Source organism: Budorcas taxicolor, chromosome 2 (genome assembly GCF_023091745.1).
Source record: "Budorcas taxicolor isolate Tak-1 chromosome 2, Takin1.1, whole genome shotgun sequence".
Classification (NCBI taxonomy): Eukaryota; Metazoa; Chordata; class Mammalia; order Artiodactyla; family Bovidae; genus Budorcas; species Budorcas taxicolor.
The window spans coordinates 63,724,681-63,748,457 of record NC_068911.1 but is presented as its reverse complement, the minus strand read 5'-3'; the positions used below and the strand labels follow the sequence as shown (position 1 = coordinate 63,748,457).

General features: G+C 34.6%; 1 protein-coding gene across 1 annotated transcript in view; it reads left to right on the top strand.

The window, feature by feature from the left end:
• Positions 1-23,777, top strand: part of AGPS (alkylglycerone phosphate synthase) — a 129,139-nt gene that overhangs the window by 72,254 nt on the left and 33,108 nt on the right. The window contains exons 11-14 of the mRNA XM_052663808.1: positions 1,776-1,903; positions 14,648-14,699; positions 20,060-20,136; positions 21,976-22,088. Of these exons, the coding sequence (XP_052519768.1) occupies positions 1,776-1,903; positions 14,648-14,699; positions 20,060-20,136; positions 21,976-22,088 (370 nt within the window). The remainder of the gene's footprint in view (positions 1-1,775; positions 1,904-14,647; positions 14,700-20,059; positions 20,137-21,975; positions 22,089-23,777) is intronic.

Sequence of the window (23,777 nt, the reverse complement as noted above, 5' to 3'; positions counted from 1 at the left end):
CATAGCTCCTTGATTAAAAAGGTAACTCTGAAGTTTCCTTTGTTTTATTGAGATAGAATTTACACACTTTACCCGTTTAAATTTTACAAAATTTACACATTTAAAATGTATCCCTTAGAAGGGATAGTTCCTAGGGTTAGTGTTTGAGATTTTTTTCTGAGCTTAGGAGAGATTCTTCCTGCTGTTCCCCCTGGTTTTACTGAACAATAATTGACATGTGTCACTGTATAAGTTTAAAGTGTGCAGCATGATGGTTTGATTTACATGTATTGTGAAATGATTACCATAGTAGGTTTAGTTAACATCCATCATCTCATATAGATACAATAAAAAGAAAAGGGGAAAAAAAAACTTGTCCTGGTAATAACTCTGAGGATCTACTTTCTTAACAACTTTCCAGCAGTGTTAGCTGTGGTCCTTATGTTGTACATTACATCCCTGATACTTATTTATCTTATAACTGGAACTTTGTAGCTTTTGACCACTTCAATTCTTCCTTCCCCTGCTCTCGATAACCATAAATCTGATGTCTTTTTCTATAAGTTTGCTGTATGTTTATTGTTTATTTTTATTAGATTCCACGTAAAAGTGAGATCATATCTATTTTTAATTCAGGTATTAAACAGGCCAATCTTGCAGAGCTGTTGTGATTTACAAATCAAAATAAGTTTGTATTTGCTGTCTGAGTAGGAAATCATTTGTATGTGTGACAAGCATAATGTGGTATAATATAGTTTACTTTTTGTGGATTCATAGTAGTTTTAAGTCTTGTATTATGTATTGATATTTTAGGTATATTATAAATTTATTGGAATCATTGTTTTTTGTGATATTTTTAACATTTCTAGTGTTATAATTAAGTTCTACAATTTCACATTTCCCTTTTGTTTGTTTCATGATTCTCAGAGAATTTACTTAATATTATTAGGAATAATTTACATCATTTGTACATTAGAAAGCACTGATTTGAAAAGCTTGGCTTTTTGAATATATTATTTTCAACCATGGTTCTTCAAATATTTTAGCATAGATGTTTAAGTCATATAGTTCCATTTAACTTGTTTTTTTTCTCTCTGATTTGTCCTCCACTCCTCTGTGTGATAGAGAAAAGGACATCTGTTTCATTAATGGTCCTCTTGTGCTAGCTATTTATGATAACTGATAACTCTTTTGTCTCTGAAATATTTGGGTTTTTGTTTGTTTCTTCTTAGGACATCTGAATACTGTGTTTGTCTTTTCTTTTTATGAATTCTTAGGAAAAAAAGGCAAAATGTGATAGTCTAATTTCTTCTGTTATCTTAAATGACATAGAAAATGTCATCATAAATTCTCATAGAAAATTAGGTTCTTTTTGCCCCAGTAAATTGTCATAATAAAAATAGGCTCAAATATCAAAATATACCTTCGTTTGAATGCATATGAAGTATGCAGACCTGTTGCTTTTAACATTTTTTAAAAAAATTTTAACAGGTTGTTATACTTTAAAAGCTATTTAAAATTAACCTTCTTGGAGAAAGGTTGCCTTAAAATGTTTTAAAATATTTATACATAACTAAGAAAAATGTATTCCAAAGACCTCTTTTAAGAAATTATAAAGTTTGCTTAGTTGTTTTTCTAGGAAGACTTGAGTAGCCATTATTCCCCACATAGAATAGATTAAATAGATTTAAATATGAGTAATAGAATAAATTATTAGAATAAATAGATAAAATAATTTTAAATATGATTTAGAAAATTGGCATGTGATATATTGGATATTCCCCCTTCTTTTTCAGGAACTCTTGGTGTGATAACAGAAGCTACAATAAAAATCAGACCAATTCCTGAATACCAAAAGTATGGCTCAGTAGCTTTCCCTAATTTTGAACAAGGAGTAGCCTGTTTAAGAGAAGTTGCAAAACAGGTAAAAACAAAAACAAAACCCCACTCATATACATTTATATTTTAAAAATTCTATTGCATAATTGATTTTGATATGTCACATATAATCTTCATATTTAGTTGTGTTATATTTGTGGTTTTTTACCCAGTTCTGTATGGAAAGGTGATGTCGTAAAATCATTCCTTTCAGTTCAGTTGCTATTTCTTTCAGTAATTATACACCTGTTTCTTTATGTAAAGAATGCTATTTGATTTTAAGCCAAGGTAAGGTATGAACCTGGGTTGACAGCTTCAAATGATTCTGCCTTTTATTGAATATTTTCTCAGGTTATTTTTGGGTAAGATATTTTGTGATTAATTGAAGTAATGTTGCATTTTTCTTAAATTAAGATATTTATTGAAATTAAAATAAATGGCTGAATATCAATGGCCCCAAAATATAGTAATTAAATATAAGTAATTAAACTGCATCAGTTCTTAGAATGTACTGCTGCTAGGCCTTACTTGTTTATAATATTACCTAAGCTGTATCTTAAATTAAGTAACATAGTGTAGTATATAGGACTACAACATATTTAGATAGAAGCTAAGAATAATTCCCACTTTCTCCTTTTTGAAAAAAGGAATATATTGTCAAGGAATATATTGTTTTAAAAAGAGTAAATGATGCCAAGTAATTTTATTTCTGTGTTTAGTTGTGTGTATTATTTTGGAAATTCTTGCATTTCTTTAGATATTTGGTTAATGGTTTGAGCTATAATGATTTGTGAAAAAATTTTATTTCAACATTTCCTAGCAGGGAGAAGGTCCAGCCTCTTCTTGCTTTCTCTGAACTCATAGAATTCTTTAATACTTCCCATCAGCTATACCCACTTGAATTTTGAGTGCAAGGGAGCTCTCATGTGAGAGAGAGAGAGAGAGAGAGAGAGAGAGAGAGAGAGAGAGAGAGATAGGTCAGCTTCCTGGTATCCAGCATAGGTTGGAGGGAGGATCTGATGAGGAAAAGGGGTGGTATCTGGCAAGTGCTCCATATTCACTGTGGACTTCATACGGTACTGGGCCTTACCTTCCTATCATCCCAAGAGAACCAAACCACTATTAATGTTTAAAAGAAGTAAAATAAGTTAAGAAATGTTATATTTTCCCACATATTTGCCATTGCCAGTGTTCTTTTTCCATTCACTCAATTTTGCCTTCTAAGACAGTCATTCTTGGAATTTCCCACTTTAAAAAGTCCAACTGTGTGATCACCTAATCTAACAGTTGACGTGGGTAATTTTTATAATCCCAGGTAGCTTCAGTTGCTTGTCGTTGGATTTCTTCTTCTCTCATCAAGATTTAGCCATAGGCCGCTTGATGTTGGTTGTCTTACCCTTAGGTGAAAGGAGAGTTTTAAAAGTGTGTAGTCTTGGGGTGAACATTCTTGAACTTGTAGTGGGTTACTTTGGTGATGTCAACGCAGAGGTGAATGTTGTTGAAATGCTTACATAAGAGCTCCTAATTCATTCAGACTTCAAGGATATTATGTTATGGTCAGAGAGCTAAAATATGTAAGTATTATGCTATGTTTACTAAAATAATGAGATGGCAATAATATTTATTATAAGTGAAATTATCGAGTAGAGGAGTGGAAATAAGTTTAAGAATAAATATTTGAGCACTGAGCAGTAAAGTTCTATGTTGTGATAACTTGTTGCTAAAACCTTCCATCACATAAAGGCCAAGGCCATCTTTAAATTTAAGATACCCCAGGTATTAAGATGGAGAAGGCAATGGCACCCCCCTCCAGTACTCTTGCCTGGAAAATCCCATGGACAGAGGAGCCTGGTAGGCTGCAGTCCATGGGGTCACTAGGAGTCGGACACGACTGAGCGACTTCACTTTCACTTTTCACTTTCATGCATTAGAGAAGGAAATGGCAACCCACTCCAGTGTTCTTGCCTGGAGTATCCCAGGGACAGGGGAGCCTGGTGGGCTGCTGTCTCTGGGGTCGCACAGAGCTGGACACAACTGAAGCAACTCAGCAGCAGCAGGTATTAAGAAGCAAAAGAAGTACTTAAAGAGCCTTATGGTTTTTTTGCTTGTGAATTCATACCTAGAAGAATAGGAAACTAGGAGGTTTTTTTTTTTCTTTATTTTTAAGAAAAGAACCATAAATTCACCATTTAAAATCAAAATAAAATAAAATGTTTTCCATAAATAGATTATATTTTCTGATTAATTTCAAATCTTCCTTAGTGAGATTTTTTTGATTCTAATTTTTTACTTTGTACTGTAGTTTATCTTTGTGTTAAGTACTTTTATTTATATTTACTTTTCATCTTAGTCAAGTTTGACTATATCCTCTCCAAGAAGAGCTTGATACGTTTTTAACTGACCATTGTTGCCTGTTGCCTCCATTTTTTTTTGGTAAAGTAACTATGAATGCCAAATTAGATTTTTTAAAATAATTATAGAATTTATGAAATTAGTCGAATTTGTTTGTGTTTTCAATAAAAGATTTTAATGAGGTTACACTCCATCTATGTTGGCCAGCTCCACCCCTCACAATGTCTCCACTCTGCAGAACACAGATTTAATAGACTTGAAGTGTTCTTATATGATCTTTGGAATACAAGTAGATATATTTTATGCTTGAATGCTCTATTGCTTTTCCATATTACAAATACTCAAATGTAATTCTGTCTTAGGTTTCATTAATGAGAAATGGTGTACAAATTTGTCAAATTCCTGAACTTTTAATTTCACTAAAATTGGAAGTTAATTAAACATAAATGGTGCAATTTGATGCAGTTTTTGTTACAATTTAATATGCTCCTGATAGAAAGTAACAGATAAGAGCCACTAGGGCTAATAAAAGGCAGGTGGTGAGGTTTTTCTTCATCAAAAGCAGAGACACTACTTTGCCGACTAAGGTCTATCTAGTCAAGGCTATGGTTTATCCTGTGGTCATGTATGGATGTGAGAGTTGGACTGTGAAGAAGGCAGAGTGCCGAAGAATTGATGCTTTTGAACTGTGGTGTTGGAGAAGACTCTTGAGAGTCCCTTGGACTGCAAGGAGATCCAACCAATCCATTCTGAAGGAGATCAGCCCTGGGATTTCTTTGGAAGAAAAGATGCTAAAGCTGAAACTCCAGTACTTTGGCCACCTCATGCGAAGAGTTGACTCATTGGTAAAGACTGTAATGCTGGGAGGGATTGGGGGCAGGAGGAGAAGGGAACGACAGAGGATGAGATGGCTGGATGGCATCACTGACTCGATGGACGTCAGTCTGAGTGAACTCTGGGAGTTGGTGATGGACAGGGAGGCCTGGCATGCTGCGATTTTGGGGGTCGCAAAGAGTAGGACATGACTGAGCGACTGAACTGAACTGAGTAAGTCAATAAAAATTTCTCTTAGAAAAAAAATTGCTTGGATATTCACAATATGACCATAATCTGAATTCACTACAGAAAACTATATTGGATATATGTATATATATCTATCTTGGGATAAATAAAGGTGATGGTTGATTGAAATGTTCTTTCCACTCTAAAGTTTTCATAATTTTGTTCTGTATAATTAGTAATAGCAATTTTTAGAGACAAAAATACTATGTAACTGGAAAGCTTGCCTTACTTGAAACTGATTGAAAAGCCTAGATAGATATTTCATTCTCAAATATTGCTCTTATGAATGAAACATTGGCTGAAAGTAGTCAATGGGATTTGGAGATATTCCACTCTTTGGGGAACCTGCATTTTTACTCTTGTTATACTGCACATATAGAGGGACATTGATATCTATCTGCCTTTCCTGGAAATAAGTAAATGTATTATGGTTTACACACATTTTATATTAGTTTATAGAGTATGCGAACTGCATGTGTCAAGAATAGTACTGTATGCTGTCCTGCCTTGCAACAGTGTTTTCACACAGAAAAAGTGAGAAAATTATCAGCTTTTGGCACTAGTCGTTGTTCAGTTTGTGATTGGAAAGTTCAGTTGATAGCAAGAGAACTAAGATCCATTAAAATAGATGGTACATGGTTTACGATTGTGCCAAATTCTTGATTGAATAATGACTTGGCTGCTTGTAATTCCTCACTGTCATTTCATAGCATTTCCATTTTTGCACTGTTTGCAGACTCAAGTTGCATTTGAAATGGGAAACTGTATTTTGGATGAAATTCTTTTGGGAAGGAGTGGACATGATTGTTCACAAATAGCAAAGTGGGCTCTGTGTATATTTTTTATCGCTATTCTTACTGAAGGAAATGAATTAAGCAACTTTTTACTGGCAGCAGAAGGATTCTATTAAGGTCGGCTCATCTGATCTTTGTCCATGGGAGGAATTGCCCTCTTGCAGTACTTGAGTGCCTTGTGAGGAGCTAGAAAGGAAGAGTTAGTGTAAGATTAATGTGATTCTGCCTCATAAGTGGCAGTCCAATAGAATCTCCAGCTTTACTCAGTAGATGGGTAAGTGGCTTTTACGATTTTCTCAGAGAGTAGATTTCTACAGTAGCCTCTCAAGGCGGGAAAGTTGTGTTTTTTAATCAGAATATTAGTGTCATGTAATATTTTTCTGTTTTGTTTTAAAATGACAGGTATCTTTTTTACAAGATGTGAAGGGAACACTGAGTGTTGAAACAAGTTCAAAAGCAGTTTTTAAAGTTTGGGGTCTTCGCCCCCATCCCCTGCCAATAAAAACTTAAGCATATCTCATGATATTGAGAGAGGACCAATTCGTTTCATTATGAGGAAACATTGTGTATGTGTGCATTGATTAGTACGAATTCGTCCGAAAACTGTATTTCTCAGTATCAGAACTAGGTTTTTAGAATTACAGATTAAAAGGCAGCTTTTTTTTTTTTTTCCTTTTGAGGATGAGTGGCATTTTCTACCTACCATCAATTTTATTTTAAACAATTTTAAACTGATAGTATTTTTTATAATGAATTTATACTGTAATTTCATAAGATATGCATCATTCTTTTCTAACACTTCAGACTGTTAAATTCTGAATTGTTCTGTTTTCAACTTGATTTATCCTGTAGGAGTTCAAATAAATTGAAAGGTGTTAGGTTCAGCACTTAACACTGTAAAACATTTAAAGCTTATTTATATTCAGTGATAATTCTTGGAAGATAGTCACATATAGAAAATGAGATTGTTATTTTAAATCGTTTTTTTGATGTCATGTTTTTGTCCTTCTGAAGCAGAGCGAATAACCTAGCAAAATGCTTGGTTAACTGGAGTCTTTGCTGTGTGATCCAGCAAAATGTATCAAACTTGAGGATGAGACATGCTGTAATCACTACACTGTTGCTAAACTGCAAATGCAAAGTTACCAAAATCTATATGCAGGAAGCAACAGTTAGAACTGGACATGGAACAACAGACTGGTTCCAAATAGGAAAAGGAGTGCGTCAAGGCTGTATATTGTCACCCTGCTTATTTAACTTAGATGCAGAGTATATCATGAGAAACGCTGGACTGGAAGAAACACAAGTTGGAATCAGGATTGCCGGGAGAAATAGCAATAACCTCAGATATGCAGATGACAGCACCCTTATGGCAGAAAGTGAAGAGGAACTAAAAAGCCTCCTGATGAAAGTGAAAGAGGAGAGTGAAAAAGTTGGCTTAAAGCTCAACATTCAGAAAACGAAGATCATGGCATCTAGTCCCATCACTTCATGGGAAATAGATGGGGAGACAGTGGAAACAGTGTCAGACTTTATTTTGGGGGACTCCAAAATCACTGCAGATGGTGACTGCAGCCATGAAATTAAAAGACGCTTACTCCTTGGAAGAAAAGTTATGACCAACCTAGATAGCATATTCAAAAGCAGACATTACTTTGCTGACTAAGGTCTGTCTAGTCAAGGCTGTGGTTTTTCCTGTGGTCATGTATGGATGTGAGAGTTGGACTGTGAAGAAGGCAGAGTGCCGAAGAATTGATGCTTTTGAACTGTGGTGTTGGAGAAGACTCTTGAGAGTCCCTTTGACTGCAAGGAGAACCAACCAGTCCGATGCTAAAGCTGAAACTCCAGTACTTTGGCCACCTCATGCGAAGAGTTGACTCATTGGAAAAGACTCTGATGCTGGGAGGGATTGGGGGCAGGAGGAGAAGGGGACGACAGAGGATGAGATGGCTGGATGGCATCACTGACTCGATGGACGTGAGTCTGAGTGAACTCCGGGAGTTGGTGATGGACAGGGAGGCCTGGCGTGCTGCAGTTCATGGGGTCGCAAAGAGTTGGACATGACTGAACGACTGAACTGAACTGAACTGAGGAGACTGTTTGGCATTAACTTTTGGCCTTTCCCTTAATTAAGTGGAAGGGAATATCTATCTTGCAGAAGTATCTATCTATCTATTATGTATTTGTTTCATTCTTTAAAACCAGGAGATAATTCTCTTGTTAAAAGAGTTCTTGTTTACAATGTAGACTCCTATCTGTAAGCCTGTATATCATTTCTGACAGGACTACCCAGTTTACCAGTAGCCTTAAATATTGTTTGGTTTCATCTGTGGTGTCAATTCTGATATATTAGTCAGAGGAAGAAATAATTTTGTCTACATTTTAAGCTTTTATGCCTAGGAATTTGTATTTAAGAGAATTCTCTTCTTTATATATCCTTGTTTGAACTTACAAAAATTACTGTATTGATTATGTTGATGTGAAGTCAGTTCAGTCATATCCGACTTTGTGACCCATGGACTGTAGCCCGCCAGGTTCCTCTGTCCATGGGATTCTTCAGGCAAGAATACTGGAGTGGATTGCCGTTTCCTTTTCCAGGGAATCTTCCCAATATATTATTTAAGTTAATATTAATTATTTTATTATGAGTTTTTCTTTGAGAGAGTATGCTTTTAGCTTTATTTCTGACACAGTACAGTTGATATTATGTAAATTAGACACACAGTTCCTGTCTTGTAATAGTCACCAAAGGTAAAATTTTCTGTATTTGATAAAATTTTCTGTGCTTAAATTTTTCTATAGCTGTGTTCAAGAGGTTTGGTATTGAAGCATTAACTTCTGATATAGTGTGGATTAGTAGACTATCTCCAGAATAGTTTTAAGGCTCAGGAACTTGGGCCATTCTAGAGTCTATACTGGGCTTCCCTGGTGTCTCAGAGGTTAAAGCGTCTGCCTGCAATGCAGGAGACCTGGGTTCAGTCCCTGGGTTGGGAAGATCCCCTGGAGAAGGAAACAGCAACCCACCCCCTTATTCTTGCCTGGAGAATCCCATGGACGGAGGAGCCTGGAGGGCTACAGTCCATGGGGTCACAAAGAGTCAGACATGACTGGGCGACTTTACTTTCACTTTCAGAGCCTATACTGAACGTTTGATTTACTCCTTGGAGGAAAAAACCTTTTCAGTTCAAAGGATTCATTTTTTAACCTAGATACCAGTGCTTTATTTTATAGTTTATGAAGTTAGAAGAAATCATGTAGACAAATGAAACTTGTTAATACTGAATATCTTTAGTTGGTAACTAGTAAACTAAGATACCTCTTCTAACAGAATGTCTCATCTGAACTGCAAGTTCTATTTTTCCCCGTGACAAGGAAGAAATATGACTTAGTTCCTTGAAAACAAAATTTGCAGAAAACTTTTGATGTATTTCTTATAGGGACTATTTTTCAGAAAAAATGGTTAGATTGAGAAGAAAGAAAGTGTAGTCGCTCAGTCGTGTCTGACTATTCGCGACCCCATGGACTGTAGCCTACCAGGCTCCTCAGTCCACGGAATTCTCCAGGCAAAAGTACTGGAGTGGGTTGCCATTTCCTTCTCCAAAGATTGAGAAAGAGTTTGCTTTTTAAGTTGTCGGGAATTCTGTTAAATAAGATGAGAGTGGTTTGTTTGTTTTTTTTCAAGTTAGATATTTAAGTAAATTCCTGGTTGTAGCATCATTAAAGGGAAGAAGTTGCCAGCACCTGGACTTAATCAGTCTTATACCCATGCTTTGAAGTCAGGTAATTTATTTCTTCTTTGCTTAGATACAACAAAGATATTGATATTTCTTTGTTAGTCCATACTGGGTTTCCTATATCTTTTTAGACTATTTACTAAGTATAAAATACAGATCAGGTGTCATAGACGTGAGTTTGAGCAAACTCCGGGAGATAGTGAAGGACAGGGAAGCCTGGCATGCTGCATGCAGTCTATGGGGTCACAAAGAGCTGGACACAACTTAGCAACTGAACGAAACAACAGGTGTCATGAGAGATTTTAGTCAGAGCGCATTTATCATAATGAAAACGATATCAGTTATTTCATTAACTCCACTTAAAGTAATCAGTTTTTGTTTGAGTGTTCCTTAAATGCCCTGAATGTATCATTCAGTACAGTTCAGTTCAGTTCAGTCACTCAGTCGTGTCCGACTCTTTGCGACCCCATGAATCGCAGCACGCCAGGCCTCCCTGTCCATCACCAACTCCCGGAGTTCACTCAGACTCACATCCATCAAGTCAGTGATGCCATCCAGCCATCTCACCCTCTGTTGTCCCGTTCTCCTCCTGCCCCCAATCCCTCCCAGCATCAGAATCTTTTCCAGTGAGTCAACTCTTCGCATGAGGTGTCCACAGTACTGGAGTTTCAGCTTTAGCATCATTCCTTCCAAAGAAATCCCAGGGCTGCCCATCATTAAAGTTACTTGGTGAAAATATTCCCTCTCAGGTTAGTTCTGATCACCTACCACCAGGGGTCACTTTAACTCAAGGACCCCTTTTCTTCTTTCCATGTCTGTGGAATATTCTAGCAGAGTGTAATTGAACAGCATGAGTATGAACTTAGAGCTCAAATTCTCAGAATTTATGATGTCTTTAACTTTTAAAGCAGATATTTTGAGTTTTTCTTAACTTACCAAAGTAGCTGTATAGCAATTGAAACATAAACCAGTCTTAACTACAGATAAAGTAACTCAACTTGCATGTTGTTCTTTAAGAATAGTAATACTGTTTTGCTCTTTTGATTACAGGGACTCCTATTTAATTAGGATGTCATGATTTAAAATGTTTTGATTTAAAATTCTAAGAAACTTTTCTTCCTTTGTAGTTTTAGAATAGTGATTTACAAATTATCAATTGCCAGAGAATCTAAAGTAGTCTTGCTGTTTTAATCTGAATGTCTCTGCTTATGAGAATTTACTTGTGACAATAACTGAAAAACTCTATTTACTGACTTTTAAAAAATTTACCACTGTTAAAACATGAGATTTAATAAAGCTATTGGTTTGATTTTGATAATTAAAAAAAAAAACTTGAATTTAGTATTTATTATCTATATTCAAAAAGCTTTCTTTAGCTTTTTATTCTTTTGGATAGTATTAGTCTGCATTGGAGAAGGAAATGGCAGCCCACTCCAGTGTTCTTGCCTGGAGAATCCCAGGGACGGGAGAGCCTGGTGGGCTGCCATCTATGGGCTCACACAGAGTCGAACACGACTGAAGCGACGCAGCAGCAGCAGCAGCAGCAGCAGCAGCAGCAGTGTGTAACCATTCACTTTGCTTCAGTATGAATAGAACAGTGGATTACTGACTAGTTTATATGACTCAGCTGTCAAGTGAAAATCATGTTTAGTATAATTGAATACAGTTGCTATATGTAGCGAGTACCCTGAAGCAAGTTTCGTACTATTTTTTTCAACTTTTTAATTTGAAAATTTTAAGCATACAGAAACTTTGAAAGAGTAGTGCAGTGATCGCTTGTATATTCATCTAATATATGCAAAAATTACTAACTTTTTGCTCTGTTTTATATACTTGTGTATTTTTCCCTGACCATTTGAAATTAAGTTGCATTATGACATTTGGCTTCTAAATACTTCAGCATATGTCTTCTGAAAATAAAGGTGTTCTTTTGTCATGTCTAAGAAAATCAGCAGTAATTTTTTCCTTGTATTTTTTATTAATTTTTTAATTTCTATATAATTTTTAAAGGTTACTTTCCATTATAGCTATTACAAAGCATTGGCTATATTCCCCATGTTGTACAATGCAGCCTTGAACGTATCTTACCCAGTAGTTTGTGCCTCCCACTTCTCCACCTCTGTTTCACCTCCTCCCAGCTGATAACCACTAATTTGTTCTCTATTATGAATTCAGCAGTAATTTCTTAATCCCATCTAGTATTAATTCAATAGTCAACTATTCCAGTTGTCCCCAAAATGTATTTTGTGGTTAGTCTTTTCAAACTAAGATTTCATCAAGGCCTACATATCATAGTTTAGTTGTTTGAGATTGAATTCCACTAGAAGTTTACTATAAATGTAATATATTAATCCTTTTTTCATTTTCTGATATATGTGTGCCTGTGTGGGGTGTTTTCATTAATAATACCTGCTATAGATACAGGTGGAATAGAATCTGGGTGGCAGTAAGAGGTAGAACTTAACAGGTCATTGGTAGGAATTTAAAAGTTTTTTTTTTTTTCTAATAAAACTGAGTTCTTTTTTACATTTTACTGGTGTGCTTAAGCCCAAACATATAAATATGTATGTTAAATAATATTCTGTTTCTTTTATGAAGAAAAGAAATTTTGTCTCTCAGGCTTTGTATGTTTTATTCAAAGTTGATGTGCCTGTTTTAATAAAAACATTTCAGGAAAAGTGATTTTCCTTCAGTAGTTAAACTGGTAATGTTTTTAGAAGCGTTAACTCAACTACAAAGATACCTTTATACCAAGATTTGAAAGTACTCAGATTGTAGAGTTTTATTTTATAAATATTATACTTTTAACAACACTACAAAATAGCAAATAAATGGGTTTTCATGTAATTTTTGTTTTAAATATGACTTTAAAGCTCTGTGTGTGAAAGTGTGTGTACCCGTGATTTTTTATTTTTTGAGGCTGTGTGGTTTATTTGAAATATTATTCATCTAGCAGTCAGAATATCTTGGTCCTAGTTCTGCCTTACTCTTTTACAATCATCTAACCTCAGGCAAGTCTTTAATCCCTGTGGGTCTTGTGTTCTCATCTGTAAAATGGGGGTAATACAAGCTCTGCTACTTTGACAAGGTTATTTCTTGTTTCTTATATCAAATAAAGACATGAAAGTGGCTTGTACACAATAGGATTCTATAAAATGTAAGGCAATAGGTTATTATTCTGCTAAGTATATAAAAGTACCTGGTATTGTTCGTTAGATTTGGCAGTGACTTTTTAAAAATATAGATTGTATTATCCCTTTATTACCAAGGGTGAGTAAATAAATTATGTGTGCATGCATTCTCAATCGTGTCCAACTCTTTGCGACCCATGGACTGTAGATTACCAGGCTCCTCAGTCCATTGGATTTTCCAGGCAAGAATACTGGAGTTGGTTGCCATTTCCTCCTCCAGGAGATCTTCCCAACCCAGGGATCAAACCTGCATCTCCTGTTTCTCCTGCATTGCTGGCAAATTCTTTACTGCTTGAGCCGTAGGGGAAGTCTCATGCGTTGGTAGGCGGATTCTTCACCATCTGAGCCACCAGGGAAGTCCAAATAAATTATACAATGTCCAAAATAAGAATCTAACCATTTTGTTGGGTAAAATAAAATATATATTATGAATGGTTTTATAACATTAAGTATTCGTTCAGGTAAAAGCACATAATAGCAAAAATGTCATAGCACAGTTAATGTATAAATATTTTGTTCTTTCGAGTGATTCTCATAAATTTTAACATTGTGTTAATACAAATTTATTGATAAATGTTATTCAGGAGATAAATGTTTAAAAACTCTGTCAGTCAAAATTCTGTGGTCTGAGAGCAGCTTCATTTAAATAATTTTTTAAAACGTGTATCTATTTGTTTGTCTGCACTGGGTCTTAGATGTGGCATGCAGGACCTAGTTCCCTGACCAGGGATCGAACCCAGGCCCCAGGCATTGGGAGCATTGAGTCTTAGCCAGTGGACTACCTGGGAAGTCCCTGAAAGCAGCTTCTTGGTGGAAGTTTAACCATATTAAAAAGCTGCATAGAATATAAAAATCAAGTTTAGAGTGAAGCTCACTTTAATTCTGTGGGAAAACTGTAGCTAATTTAAACCTTTTTAGTGTTTGTATGGTAACATAGCATCACAGAATTTATATGAATATTTCCTTTTGTCATTTCTCTTTCCTGCAGCTTTCACTGTGTGTCTAGATTAAGATAACACTGGTGTAGATATCTTAGATACATAATATTATGCTTCAGATTTTGTTGCTGTTTTCATCCAGGTAACCTTGTAAGAATTCTGGACATTGATAGTTTTTCTATTTAAAATGAATAGGAACAAGTCCTAGAGTTATCTATGAAGACATCACAGTTAAATTTTTAAAGTAGTTTGCCTCACATAAACACCGCCATCTTCCTCATTTTAACAGAGTATATGAGTCTAATGACACATTATAGTTCATAAATGGCATAATACTCTAGGCTTGATTTTAGTCTTATAAATTTTCTACTTTGTTTTAAAATAATCTACTCTGAAGCCTAATTCTTCTGTTAGGTATAGCTGTTTCCGCAGGTCTTTGCTCAGCATTTAGCAGATGTTGTTGCAAATAAAGGTCTGGCAACGTATGTATGTATGTATGCACTATATACATAGATTTCTCCTCTCCACATGTTTTATAGAAGCATTTAATGTTTTATTTGTTGTCATAAAATTATAGAAAAAGTTAAGATTTTTTCCCCATATGTATCCTTAGGAATTAAGCTCTTGATCTCAAATACAATAAGGTAACTTTCATTTTCTAACTTTTTAGGTTCTTTACCATATTAACTTCGTATCACATTTTCTTCTTTTTAAAACAGAGATGTGCTCCTGCATCTATTCGCCTGATGGACAACCAGCAGTTTCAGTTTGGTGAGTAAGAAGTGGTGCTTTTAAAATCTGCTCGCTAAGCCACAAAAATTTATGAAACACCAGTTATGTGCCAGAAGGAAGACTGAGTGCAGAGCTGGAAAAATAAATGTCATAGCTCCTAGTCTTCAGGAAGCTCTCAGTCTAATGAGGACAGATAATTATATAAATGAATTAGTGCAGGAGTATTAGATGATATGAAAGAGGGCTGCACTGAATACCTTGGGGTGCAGATGAAGTAGGTTGATGCTACTTGATTTTGTGTAAGATTGGGGCAGAGAGTGGGGAAAATCTTCTTGAAGGAGTCATGCTTAAAGTAAATCTTAAAAGGTGAATAGAAGTTTGCCTGAGACCATCTCTTCTTTCTTACCAAATTTTTGTTCACTTGTCAGCTAAAAACATGATATCATAAACCTCAGTGCTGTTTTTGAACTTCAGATCATTCTGTGTGACTCACAGAGAGGCTAATGTGAGCGTGGCTACAGGAGATAAAGCTGAATGGGTAGACCAGGGCTTTGCAGGATAGATTTGGGTTTTCTTTTGTCCACAGAGGGAAATCTTTGTAGAGGGAATAGAATAAATCAGCTTTACATCTTAGAAAGCTCATTCTGTTAGCGTTATGCAGAATGGATTAGAATGGTGCAAGCATGGAGGAGGAGTTTAAAGGTTTAAAGAGGCAAATATTGAGGGCTGAGCCTTGTTTAAGGCAGTAGCAATGGAGATGGAAAGTAAGGAACAGATTTTCCAAAGAACAGTTTGCCAACTGGATGTGGAACGTTAAATAAAGGGAAGCATTTAGGGCAACTCCTGATATCTGATTGATTGATTGATTAATTGGATGCATTGAATAATAGTCTAGAAGAAGAAATGATGATTTTGGGGGAAAGACATTACAATGGGTTGTGTTTAAGGTGCCCATGGGATATTTGGGTGGAGAATTCAGTAACAGTTAACCATGTTTCTCTTTCTTCCTATTTTGCTTGAAGTCTTAAACTTTCTAACACAATTTATTATCTCACCAATTTTAGTTTTATTGCTTTTGAGTCTTTCTGTATGCTGAAATTTATTTTTTTAAGCTAATGTAGTTTATTTATACAATCTATTTTTTTATGAAATTTAGTTTAGGATTTAAGTGTATAGAATTTAACTACCCTCAAAATAGTCCCAGAATGATTGCTCAATAATAATTACTAGAGGCTGTTAGGCAGGCTTTTGTTTGGTCAAAGAGTAGCTTAAAGTTTTTTTTAGGGAAGAATGATTATTGTAATTATATAGAAATTGAACTAAGGAATTCAGATTGATAACATATAAAATGTTTGTTTTAAAATCACAAGTCACAGCTTTCATTTTTTTTCTTTTTTCTATAAATTGGAGGATAATTGCTTTACAATATTGTATTGGTTCTGCCATGTAGCAGCATGAGTCAGCCATAGTCACAACTTTCAATTCTTTAAGTAAATTTCTTTCAGAATAACTGTACTACTGATAAAAGTTTAAGATAAATGTGTCCTATAAATGATGAAATTTAATATAATCATTAAATGAAAACTAAGCCACCTGTGTGTCTGGCTTGCATTCAGAGACCTAGGTATTAAGAGAACCATGTGTCTGTCTGATTGATAAGACTGTATTATCCATTTATATGCTAGTATTGTAGTATACTGTTTTGAACATTGACTGTAGTAAAATTAATTATGTGGCCAGATTTTATTTATAAACTGAGACCTATCAGTTCAGTTCATTTCAGTCGCTCAGCCGTGTTCGACTATTTGCGACCCCATGAATCGCAGCATGCTAGGCCTCCCTGTCCATCACCTACTCCCGGAGTTCACTCAAACTCACATCCATCGAGTCAGTGATGTCATCCAGCCATCTCATATTCTGTCATCCCATTTTCCTCCTGTCTCCAATCCCTCCCAGCATCAGAGTCTTTTCCAATGAGTCAGCTCTTCACATGAGGTGGCCAAAGTACTGGAGTTTCAGCTTTAGCATCATTCCTTCCAAAGAACACCCAAGGGTGATCTCCTTCAGAATGGACTGGTTGGATCTCCTTGCAGTCCAAGGGACTCTCAAGAGTCTTTTCCAACACCACAGTTCAAAAGCATCAATTCTTTGGTGCTCAGCTTTCTTCACAGTCCAACTCTCACATCCATACATGACCACTGGAAAAACCATAGCCTTGACTAGATGGCCCTTTGTTGACAAAGTAATGTCTCTGCTTTTGAATATGCTATCTAGGTTGGTCATAACTTTCCTTCCAAGGAGTAAGTGTCTTTTAATTTCATGGCTGCAGTCACCATCTGCAGTGATTTTGGAGCCCCAAAAAATGAAGTCTGACACTGTTTCCACTGTTTCCCCATCTATTTGCCATGAAGTGATGGGACCAGATGCCATGATCTTCATTTTCTGAATGTTGAACTTTAAGCCAACTTTTTCACTCTCCTCTTTCCCTTTCAGCAAGAGGCTTCTTAGTTCCTCTTCACTTTCTGCCATAAGGGTGGTGTCATCTGCATATCTGAGGTTGTTAACAGCACAAACCTTACTATTAATTGTTAATATTTTTATTATCACCCCTTCTCCTGACATGACTCTTAATATATTGAAATGATGTTTTCAGTATATTGAAATGATACATATCGAGTACCCTGAAATTATCTACAAATATGCCCTGTGAACTAACATTTGTCACATTTAGGAGCTGTTTCTTGTTCGTTTATATGTGTCCTGTATCTATTACATAACAGGCACTTACATGTTGATTGACTTAATCATCAAATTAGCCAAAGAAGGTAAACAAATCTTGGCTAGCATATAGTGTAGTGCTAAGCGCATTATTGGGGCTTCCCTGGTGGCTCGCTGGTAAAGAACCTGCCAGCCATTGTAGGAGACGTAAGAGACGCAGGTTCCATCCCTGGTTTAGGAAGATCCCCTGGAGGAGGAAATGGCAACCCCCTCCAGTATTCTTGCCTGGAGAATCTCATGGACAGGAGCCTGGCAGGCTGCAGTCTACAGGGTCACACAGAGTCGGACATGGTTGAAGTGTCTTTGCACACACACACACACGCAAGCACATTATCAAGGACTTCTCTGGTGGCTCAGATGGTAAAGAATCAGCCCTCAATGCAGGAGACCCCTGGTTCTATCCCTGGGTCAATCTTGAGTCAGGAAGATCCCTAGAGAAGGGAATGGCAACCCATTTCAGTATTCTTGCCTGGAGAATTCCATGGACAGAGGAGCCTGGTGGGCTATAGTCCGTGGGGTCATAAAGAGTTAGACATGACTGAGTGACTTAATACTTTCACTTTCACTAAGCACGTTATCCTTAGCACACAACCATCCCTCAAAGCTGTATTTCCAATTTATAAACAATTCAAAAGCTAAATGTTTTGAGTATAGTCCACAAGTTACATGTGGTAGAGCTAGGATTGAACCCAAATCTGTCTGACTCCAAAGCCTGTGACTTTTTCTGATGCTTCAGAGCACTTCTTTGAAACAGGGATTTATTGAATCCTTTTAAAGCTATTTAACTAACACTGTAACAATAACAAAATTCACTAATCAAAACTGTCCAGCTAGTAAATTTAGCAACTAGTTCATTTATTTACATAAAATAGCTGGAATATATTTAGGATATAATTAATTTGATAGGCAAAATTAATATAAGTAAAAGATAATATCCTCTTAATTAATAGTAATACTTGGCCCACTTGCAAGTTAGTATCACTTTTATAATAATTATGCTTCAAAGCTATCATGTCAATTCATTGTTAGAGATATATGGGACTAATTCATATTAGTGTTAACGAATAGAAGTTATGCATGTAAGTTGCAGTGTGATAAGATGAGCATATACCCTTAAGGATTATCCTATACCAGAGTAGTAATGTTTGGAATCTTCATACATTATGTAAAGGTATGTGGACCAGAAGTCTTTTATGAGGAGGAGATACACATGCTCACACATTTATACATTTATTTCCAGTTGCTGTTAAAGTAGGATAAATTTCACTTGGGACACATTTTGTTGATATCATTTAACTTTATACATGCTAGAAATGGTATCTTTTAAAAGTGCTGATTATACTAGAGAATATCTCTGGTAGGTTACAATAAAAGAAAAATCCCCAAACAAACCTCTTGTGATCTAGTATCTCAAAAAGATTGCTAGGTTGATCTGTATCTAATCTGCCCTTCATTTTTTGTTTTTTGCTTTGTTCAATTACAGCATTAATATATAATTCTTAGCTTCTGGTTAAGACTTATGTTACTTGGTCTTTTATGTAATATAAATTCTTCTTATAACATATAAGAATGTAATAAGTATTATAGGTTCAGACTCTCACTTTAAAAAAATTAGATGAATGGGAAAACAAAGATAGCAAGTGATAGCTTTTCCTCCAGAAATCTCTCTCCACCTCTCCCTCTTTTTTCCTTCAAAAAAGATAGTTTGTTGTTTACACTTATTTTAAAAGAAGGTATCCACACTTTAAAAATAAACAAAATCCCAGAATCTTAAAGCCTTTTTTTAAAAGTAAACTTTTTAATTGGAAATAATTTAAGATTTACTAGAGGCTTTAAAATTCTTTATAAAAATTTTATGTGAATGGTATGCCAGATTTTTCTGAATTGAGCTCATAGTGCCAAGGCCAGATGCGTGACTCTTAAATGTAACTGTCACGGGAGTTAAGAAGTTGCTACTTTGAAAACAATGAGAAAACAGTAAAAGACTTTCACTCGATTAAGCTCATTCCGGAGGCAACGATGTTAATTTAACAGACTCAACGATGTTAATTTAACAGACTCTGAGACACCATTTATGTTTTTGGGGGAATTTTAGCTCTCTGGGTGTAATTAAGGAAACAATTACTAGTTATATGCAAGAATTCTGGATGAATTAAGAATTAATTAGGAAACAACCTTAAACTTGGCACCGACTCTATATTTGGTTATAGTTCTGAATGGTTTCTGCATGATTGAAAAAAAACAAAAGTAGCACTAGCCACTATTGGGTGTTCCTAATGAAATAAAAATTAATGAAGTGATTTTACTATGTATAAACTATACCATTGAAAGATAAACTATTTGTAGTATTAAGTACATGTAGTATTTGAGTTTTAAAAAACCCAAGAAGGAATTTGGTAAACAGAAAGTTCTTTGTGACTTTTGAAGGAAATGACACAGATAAAAGATGTAGATCTCAATATCAATGGTGTATATATATCATAGGGAAATTTTAAAACCTCAAGTCATGAAAACGTTCACTTTCTTTTAGGATGCTAAGTTAAAGTAGCCTCTTGCTGTTATGAAAAACATAGATAAATTAATTTGCTATTAATTTAAAATATGAACTTTTTTCTTATTAGGTCATGCGCTTAAACCTCAGGTTTCCTCTATTTTTACATCATTTTTGGATGGATTAAAAAAGTTTTATATTACAAAGGTAAGAGTTTTTTTTAATGCTTAGGATATTGATTAATTTTGTTTTTTGCATTCTCTTCCTTGCACACACCTGTTATGCTTTTCCATGTTGCTGTGTGCATTTCATAATTGGTATTTTTTATGTTGTAATAAATATTTAATCAAGCAACTCAATTACACGTAAGTTCAATTTCAGGAAATATAAAATCTTTCTCAGATTTGAACTTCCTGAAAATAGCATTGCATTGAATATTTTATGCATACAGTGCTTTTTATAGTTTGAATTTTTTCCTTCATAGTAGATATCTAGAAGTGAAATAAAAGTAGCAGTTCTTTTAAACTTTTGACCAGTGGCAATGCACATGTGCCATTTTTTGGTTGCATCCTTGCACATGTGGAATTTTTTTCTTTTGCTTTAAATTTAGTAAATCCAGGGGAAGATAGTACTTTATTTTAGTTGCTGTTTCTTGAAACTCCAGTGAAACTGACCATATCCCTGTATTTCCTAGACATAATTTCTTTTGTGAATTAGTTGAATGTGGTTATTTTGCTAGGGGTAGCAGATTTGTGGAGTTTTTGTTTGTTTAAGGGGGAGATGGCTTAATGCTTTGCTGTGTGTCTTTTGAATAATGAAATTATTAGATGCCTTTTTCATAAATGTTATAATTAGTTTTTCCAGTCAGATGACTTCTTTTTAATAAGGTTTCTTTTTATTTTTTGGTGCAAAATTTTCTAATTTTTATCTTTCTTGTGATTGTTTAATGACTCTTAAGCTTAGAAAAAGCCTGCCTTCCTTCAGAATTATGATAAAGGCCATTTCCTTCTCTCTCTCACATTTCTATATTAGGAATTTTAAGAAATATTATCTTTATTAGTGTTCAAATTTATTTCAATTTTATGGTGTGAGATAACTAAATTAACCGTCATCTCCTGCTCCCCTGATTGTTAACTAGTTGTTATAACACCATTAACTAACCTATCCCTGGTTTTCTTATATTGGTTTGCCATGTCTAAGATATTTTATTACATACTTATCTAAGAAAATGACATTCTAATGTATTAGATTCTTTTTAATGAGTTTTTGTTCTTGAAAAATTAAGGGAATTTAATTTTGTAGATCTAATTTTTCCTCTTATTTTTCAGAATTTTCCTTGTTATCACCATTATCTACCTGTTCATAATCCTAGAAAAATTTTAGAAACTTCATAATTTTAGAAAGCTTATTGATGTTTTTTATTAAAATTGCAGCAGCAGCAGTTTATATATTAATTTACACAAGAACTGACTGATTTATAATACTTAGTTTATGTGCTTGAGAATGTATGTTTCTCTCACCTTTTTAGACGTGTTTTCCTAACAAAGTTATGTGTTTCCTGTTAAGATTATTCTTAGATATTTTGTATTTTTAATTGAAGATATAAGATCTCCTTTGAAAATATTACTTAGAAAGAAGTTATTGGTGGTATTTAAGGATGCTGTTGGTTTTTTACTTCCCTGCCACCAAATGTCCTCAATATAATACTACTTTATTATGTTCTAATCATTTTGGTAGTTTTATTTGATTCTTTGGGACAGTTATAATTCTTGCAAGTTATTTCTTGTATTTCCTTACCAAAATATCATTGTAATTGACACCTCGGCATACTTTGAAATGAAGCCGTTTTCCATAGAACTATTCTATTGTGATAACCTAAGTAGGTACTTTAAGCATTCTTTTTGATTGACGTATAAACTTCCAAAGCTCAAATTTTGAAGAGCTGGTATGTTTGAGCTGAGATCAGAAGGAAAAAAGAGCAAAATGTATTTTGATTTATTGTTTTGTAGGCTGAAACTTATCAGTAATAATAACATTCTTTTGTAGTTTAAAGGATTTGATCCAAATCAGCTAAGTGTCGCTACATTGCTGTTTGAGGGGGATCGTGAGAAGGTTCTTCAGCATGAAAAACAAGTGTATGACATCGCTGCAAAATTTGGGTATGGCTTTAAGTTCATAATGCCAAGAGAAAGTTAAACTGAAATTCTGGTATCTCCAAGCAGTTGTTAATGAACTCTTTTAAATATTAAATTTGTGTTCATAAATGACAGTCAACTGAAAATATTGTGTTGGTTTGTAGGAAGCTAAATTGGTATGTTGCTCTGACCATTCTAATCTTATACATGACATAGTGAATCTTTTATTGTATTTTCTCAGTAATGATAATTTTATAACTGTTTGTTGTGCTAAGTGAAGTAGAAAAAAGCTCAGTCATGTTGCTATTTAGTGGTAATAGTATATGTATAAAACATGCTATGTTTTTAAAAGGAAATTGTGTTTAATCAAAACTGTTTGATAAATTATCTGTACTCCACCCCCTGTCACTTACTGTTTTGTGCTAGTATAAAGAAATAGAAAACATTTCACATTTATAACCAACTGAATAATGATTGGGTGGTTTCTGTCTGTCTGTCTGATGGATTATAAGATTGATGGATGAGAACTATAGTGAAAACGCCATTTATCAGGATTACATTTCCTTCCCTTCATTTTTAAGTACATAATAAACTGACAGTTTTCTGGATACCAGTCTTTTTTTTTGTTCTTCCTAATTTCAGAGGTTGAAATATATCATATACATTATCTTTAATCTGGGTTCTATGTAAATATTTACTTTTATCCCCCCGCCTTTTTTTTTTGCTGTTCTTTATGAGAACAAATGAACACTTAATTTGGAGCCATGTATCTTAGAATGCTCCGCTTTAATGTGCTTTCCTCATATATAATATTCAGTCCTTTGTCTTGAAGGTTTTCTGAACTTAGTATTAAAGTGTAGCGTTCTTAAGAGAAAAAGATCTCGGGCTTAATTTTTAGTGTACCTTTGAATTGTGCTTGATTATTGCAAAATTATCTTTTAGTTTTATTTTTGCCCTCTTCTAAAATTGGCTAGTGGAATTATACTTTTTTTAGGAAAAACTGAAATTCATTAATCTTTCACTTTTTCTTCTCCTTAGTACTCTTTGGGAACTATTGATGTTTTAACCAAATTAGTTAAGAGTACTATAAAGACTCATTTAATGATTGGGTGGCTTGGATATCAGGCTAATTCTGAAATTTTTTTGAAATGTACATGTACATATTTTTTAGTTTTTAAGTTATGTTGAGTACGTATGCAATTTGATTTGAAAGCTTTTTTTCTGAAAACTCATGATATTAGTGAGAAACAAGAAGAGTCAAATGAAAACCTTTTATATCTAAATCAAATATTATATATCTACTTAGCCTTAAATATTAGACATTGAAACTTTAAAAAAATTATTTCTTTGTATATTTAAATATTTATTTGGGATTTCAAAAAATTTCCAGAGTCATTTGTAGGGAAATGGATGCTTTAATGTTTTACTCACTGTTTGTAAGGTTAAATTTGCTTCCGTTCACCTTGCTACTTCCCACCCCCACCTCTGTGCACACACACACAAATTGCACTTTGTAGAATCTATAATTCTAGTCTCAGTTCAGAGTAGCCAGCAAATCCTTACTAGTTACATGGCACATTTCCTGTTAGACTAGGTATAGGATGGTGACAAAAGACCTTTTTGTCCTCATGCACACATAATTTTTATAGGGCATGACCTACCTCTTGGGGCATCACCATTGATGTCTGGTATATACTAAATGCTTGATTAAAT